At 37.3% G+C, this 6,004-nt stretch overlaps 1 protein-coding gene across 2 annotated transcripts; it reads left to right on the top strand.

Moving 5' to 3' along the window:
• The first annotated feature begins 382 nt into the window (after positions 1-382).
• Positions 383-2,350, top strand: LOC113337312. 2 transcript variants are annotated; one of them, XM_026583024.1, is made up of 6 exons: positions 383-987; positions 1,094-1,211; positions 1,305-1,480; positions 1,620-1,708; positions 1,803-1,952; positions 2,048-2,350. In XM_026583024.1, the coding sequence occupies exons 1-6, from the start codon at positions 603-605 to the stop codon at positions 2,186-2,188; spliced, it is 1,059 nt and encodes a 352-aa protein (XP_026438809.1). In that variant the 5' UTR covers positions 383-602; the 3' UTR covers positions 2,189-2,350. The 2 variants fall into 2 exon arrangements, with proteins under 2 accessions (XP_026438809.1, XP_026438808.1); XM_026583023.1 differs by having other exon boundaries at positions 2,039-2,350.
• Positions 2,351-6,004: the final 3,654 nt, after the last annotated feature.

Here is a 6,004-nt window from a genome sequence, read left to right as displayed (position 1 = left end):
TCTTTTTGCTAGTATGTAACAGTTGAAGCAATTCAATGCTGCATTTACACTAAAATTAAAGATATTCAAGATCAAATTGTTAAGTGGAATCAACTTAGTTGTAGTAATTACCATTTATCTTGAGTTTTCTTTGATGATGCAACATGCAGACTTAGTTCATAACCGGACGACTTGTTTCATAACTGGTTTTAAAATGGGTTTTGCTCTGCTGATAACCGGCCAATTCTAACCGACCCGATCCGACCAGGGTTTTCACTAAAAAGTTTGAACAAAGTTGAAAGATAACCGCAATTGGTCCCAACGGTAATTAACCGCCAATTCCCGCACATTCCTCTTTGTTATCATTCTTAACACTCATTAACACAATTTCTCACTCTACATACTTTTCTACACATAATTTTTCTTGCAATTGGTTTTCTTCATCGATTGTTGAATGCCCGTCTCAAGCACCAAATTTTGGTGCTTGGGGATTACAGGGTTTTTGTGATTTCTTTCTCTCTCTCTCTCTACAGTATCCAGAGGCCGCCATTGGTGTGTTTCACCACCAGTCTTTCTCGCAAAATCCGCAGCGCATAGAAAGAGAGAGGGAGAGGGATGTGCCAATGCCGGATGTAGAAGAAGACCCACTTGATATGGACGACGTTGTTGCGCAATACTTTCAAGAATGTAACCCAACTTTGAATCTCGATGATCCGGGTCTTGATGAATTGCTTAATGGCAACTTGCAACATAATGATGGGGATCAGTTCGATTATTGGGATACCGAAAATCCTGTTATGAACGATGACAATGATTATAATTTTAACAATTCTCCTAATCTGGATTTTACGACCAACGGTGTTGAAGGTGAAAATCCTGAATATGTTGGTAATGTGGGTGATGAAGTTGAGACGAATTCCGTTGTTCCTTTTCCGGTTTGGCCTCCTGTTCCGACTCCGTTTAATTGTAGTTACTGTCATGTCCTTCGAGAAATCATCCACGAAAATGGTATGCTCAGTAAATATCTCTCAATGTTGTGTGATTCCATGATTTTTTTTGCTTCCAAGTGCATAATGTTTCTGATTTGGTTGTTTGAATAACTTACTGTGTCTAGGCGCAAACAGTATGAAGCTTGAGATTCACGGAAGAATTGGTTTTATTTGCCATGCTATTTATGAGATGCAGACTAACGTTATCGATGGACCTCCTATAGTAAACTATGAAATGGTCGAGTAAGTTTTGACGTTTATAAGAGTAGGCATTTGTATGAAATGGTCGAGTAAATTTCCCACGACCTGATGTTCATCTTTCATTTGGTTGCGCAGTTTCACAATGCAAAGCATGGAGAGTGTAAAGCAGTTCATAGTTCAGTATTGTCAAAGCCGCACTCAAGAAGGATATGTTTTATTGCCAGATCCATTATCAGTTTACTACGATGCATTATGCTATGGACTTAACTGGTTCAATAACGTCGATTCAGATGAACTCAACCCTCCATCAGGTAGGCACATGCCATTTTCACCCATGCATTATAATGCGTGGTTTTATTTTTACTGCTGAAATAAAACTGCCAACCATGAATATTTGAATTTTATAGGATATGTAATTGATATTCTTTTGTTGATAAATTGATAATACAGAGGCAAGTCATATTGGAGCAGAGGAGGAAAATCGAACTCCAGCAAATACGAATGACACTAGAACTCCTAGGCCTGGTCTCGCATCACAGGTAACAGTTTTCGCTGTAACATTAAACTCACATAGTACGTTAGATTGTGAACTGCTTTGGGTGTTCTAAGTAAATTTAAATTTTTATGGTACAGAGGCAAAGGACAAGGGCATTAACATTAAACGACCTGACCAGACGGTTCCACGTTCCCATAAATACCGTAGCTAAAGAACTACAAATTTGTACTACGGTGATCAAGAAAAAATGCCGGGAATTTGGGGTGAAACGATGGCCAAGTCGAGCGGTCAGAATGAAATTAAAATCCCTAGTAAAAACTTTTCGGTTTAATAACATGTTGTCATTCTTCATTGTCTTAACCTATGTTTTCAGTGTGAACAGGTAATTAGCAAAACTAAAAAGTTATTAATGTTGGAAACAAGTCTGAGAGATGGAAATGGCAACAGAAATACAAACAGCGAGATTGAGACTTTAAGAAAACAGCTCGAGGATATTTATGCTTGCCGGGATGTCGATGACTAATCAGGATACCATAATTAGCAATAACATGAATCATCAATTCACATTGGCTATTGTGAAATGGTTTGATATGTTAGAATAATGCAAACTGAAAATGGGTTGGTAACAGATTTTTCATTGCTGCTTTGATTAATGTGTAAAAATAAAATAAGAAACATACCATTTCATTGGTGCCAAATTCATAAAACCATCCATCTACTGTGACAATTAAATTCAACAGCCAATGCATAACAAAAGAAGGGTAAGGATCCTAAGCGAGGCAGAGACTTACGACTGAGTTGTTCTGTATGATGATTAAGCCAGTGAAGATAGTAGTCTGTTTAGTGATAGAACAACCAATGTTAAACATCATTTTTCATTTCAACTCATGAAACTAGAGGTAAGAAACTTTCAGCTTTAGCTTGTACTTACAGCGAAAATGTTCTTTAAAACTGATGCAGTATTTATTATCAAGTAAAGGTTGTGCCCATGTAGTTTGATATGCCCTATTTCATGCTTGCCTTTGCATGTTGACGTAGTGATTGGACTGCATTCCTGGAATCTCCTTTGGGTCTCAGAAGTCTCTGGCCTATAATTTTTAGCACAATCGGATTAGGAAAGATTCATACAAGTTTCCTTTTACTTTGAAGAATTCTTTTGGTAAAATAATGAAAAAAGAAATATTAATTAAGATCATGAGCTACATCTGAAACACCAACAGTAGCTGTGGAGAAACCAGGCCATTCGCAATTATGGACATTATATGTCGTTTTGATAGGCACATACAGATCCAGGCCATTCGCAGAACAAAGAAAAAGAAAAAAAGATGAAATTGAATCAAAAAATAAACAAATCATACATTATCATCCTAAATTTGCAATCTTGAAAGTCAAGACCGGATTCATGCAACTCTCTTAAAGTTTTTTTGTTCTCAAGAGCGAAATTCTTTTGCAATGCTGAATACATTGAATTCTCCTCATAGACTGTTTGTGTATAATTCATGATCTGACAGTTCTTACATTACATGCCATTTAATTTGGTTAGCGCTGGCTGCGCATTAATAAGGGAAGAGTAATGTTAACAAGCACATGACTGGTAGTATAAGAGCCACAACTCATTGCTTACTTTCGCAGCCACTACCAGCAGCTGTCTCTTACTTGCTCCCGTCTGATTCATTATACATATGTGCAATCTCAGGCACAAGTGGATCCTCGAGGTTTGTGTCTGTTAACAGGGAGCAGAACAAAAGCGCGCAGCACCTGGTTTTACAGATAACAAGATTAGTGCAGTGCAAGAGAGATTTAAAAGACAATGGAACAGTGGAAAAATACTTGAGAAAGCGAGGCCTGGCAGACTTGCACTTAATAGGCATATGCACATCTATGTTTTTGTTTATTTTTGAATAGGGAAGGGAGACAACATAGAGACCATCAATCAGTTTTACCAAGTAAAGGTGGGAAGATTACAGCTGGCCCTTGTATCAGCAAAGACGGTTGAGGCAATCTAGCTCTTGTTATGGCGACCTGGACCAGTTTGAATGCCATCCTTCTTTGGCATAAAAATTGTTAAGAGAATGTTTATTCTTGGTAGAAGAAGAGTGATGATAACTACCTGTTTCGAGTGAGTATATTGTACTTTAGAAATTGTTAATTTCTAAAGTATACAAGAAAATAAACGACATTTTATTTTATTTTATTTAATAATCTCATATAATTGAGATACAACCATCTTAATCACACAACAGCTGTAAGAGTGAAATATCGCACATTCATTACGTATGCGAAGTAAAGGTCATGAAATATGAGCGAAGATCATCGCATATAGTAAAATGGAGATGACGTGTTTGATGATGTCAGCATAATCATGAACCAAGTGTGAAGATCTGTGTGAAGTGTAATGTGTGCGAATCTGAGTGAATGTACATGAGCGATTGTAACGTACAGTGATTCCGAAAATAAAGGATCTATTAGCTGTCATCCACTATGTACGTATCCTATATAAAGGGAAGAGTTGTCATGTAATGGCGATCTCTTAGTGTGTGTTAGACAAGAAATTAGGAGAAAGAAAGTTTATTTGGAGATCAAGTAAAACCTTTGTACAATCTTGTATCCAACTTAAGATTCTAATGAATAAACGAGTGATATTTACCATGATTTATTAGTATCTTGTTCACATTCTTATACAAGTGTGGTTGTAGGATTTCTTGCAACTACATCTGGCGCAAGAAACAGGGACGAGCGATATATCTTGTTGCTGAATTTGCTTAGAAATTAAGTTTACAGAATTTTAGATCTAATCTTTTTAAACAATTGAGATTTTCATCATTAGAACCTTTTAATTATTTTTAAAGTAGTCTTTCATTTGTTAATACAAAAAAAATAGAGATGGTACGAATTGGATCTACTGCAGACCAAACGGCGACAACTAGGAGGAGTAAATGAATTGCTGAATGAAGAAGAGGTGAAATTCCTGAACAACCAGAGGAAGGAGAAAGAGAAAATCAAAGAAATGCAACTCTAATTAGACCTCAGCGTACACAAGAGAAGAATAATGATATTGATTATGATCGAGTGAGTATCCATACTGCATGAACGAATTCAACCGAAGAAGAGGAACAAAGAACTGGAGAAGTAGGAAGGATTGAAAGAAATGAAGAAAATATGACAATTGCAGAACTTAGGCAAATATTGATGGCACAACGGCGAAGAGAGTGTGAACTTGATACGTCAAAATGAAGATCTAAGAGAAGAGAACCTCAGATTACAAGAACATAGATCAAGAAGCGCTACACGGTCAAGATCTAGGACAAGCATAAGTTCATCAAGACGAAGTAAATCTAATCAAAGAGGTGCCAGGCGAGAACAACCATTAGAAAATATTGATGAGGACTTACAGGTAGGTGATAATTTACAAGATCAACGCGAGGAGAGACGCATGGAATATGACCGATACGAACAATCGCGTGAGTATTATCATCGACAAGAAGGTCAAAGGAACAACAAACGTCAAAATCTAGGCGAACAACATCGCACATGATATGAGTCAGATAATGATGAAGAAAATGATCCAGAACAAGGGAGAATTATGTTGCATGGAAGAGAAATATTAAGAGATTAGTATGCACGCAAAGAAGAGGATGAAAGAAATAATGTTGTCCGAGAACGTACGAGAGATGAAAGAGAAAGGCGTAGGCGAAGAAGAGAAGAAGCTGAAGAAAGAGAGATCCAAGAAGCCATGCGACAGAATAATCATGAGAATAGGTTGAGGCGAGCGATACTAAAAAGACCTATGCGACAGGATTTAGATCAAACTATGAGTGAAGAAATTCTTAGAGAAATGACAGAGCTAAGAGAAATGATGACTGCGCGAATGAATGGTGGAAGGAGACAGCTAGAAGAAGCAGTGGAGGAAGCTGGGAAAACACCGTTTTCGAGGAAAATTCAAAGTGCAATAATACCACCTAAATGCAATTTACCAGTATTCACAAGTATATTTGATGGAAGTAAATGTGCAGTACAACACATTAAAGCTTACAGTCGATCTCTGTTGCAATGGGAAGAAAATGATGCAGTGTTGTGTAAGTATTTCCCTGCCAGCTTGACAGGGGAATCCTTGATATGGTTAGATCATTTCGTCATTTACAGAACGTCTTTTTGGGACAATATATCAGTAATAATATGTCAAGATCTGGAATTGAGACAGCCTTTGGACTTCGCAGAAGGATCATTGAGAGTTTGCGTCATCTAACCACACGTTGGAGAACCATGTATAGTGAAATGGCAAGAAGGTTAGATGAACGAAATCTTATACTCGCTTTTATCAATGCTCTTTTTCCTACGG

The sequence above is a fragment of the Papaver somniferum genome, unplaced genomic scaffold, assembly GCF_003573695.1.
Source record: "Papaver somniferum cultivar HN1 unplaced genomic scaffold, ASM357369v1 unplaced-scaffold_15964, whole genome shotgun sequence".
In the NCBI taxonomy this organism is placed as follows: Eukaryota; Viridiplantae; Streptophyta; class Magnoliopsida; order Ranunculales; family Papaveraceae; genus Papaver; species Papaver somniferum.
Note: the sequence above shows the minus strand (reverse complement) of the source record. Positions and strands in the feature narration are given on the sequence as shown.

Coding starts and splice junctions, on each gene's coding strand:
- LOC113337312 (XM_026583023.1), top strand. CDS start 603: ATGCCGGATGTAGAAGAAGACCCACTTGATATGGACGACGTTGTTGCG. Junction 1,481..1,619: donor TGAACTCAACCCTCCATCAG/GTAGGCACATGC, acceptor TTGATAATACAG/AGGCAAGTCATATTGGAGCA. Junction 1,953..2,038: donor AACGATGGCCAAGTCGAGCG/GTCAGAATGAAA, acceptor CTATGTTTTCAG/TGTGAACAGGTAATTAGCAA.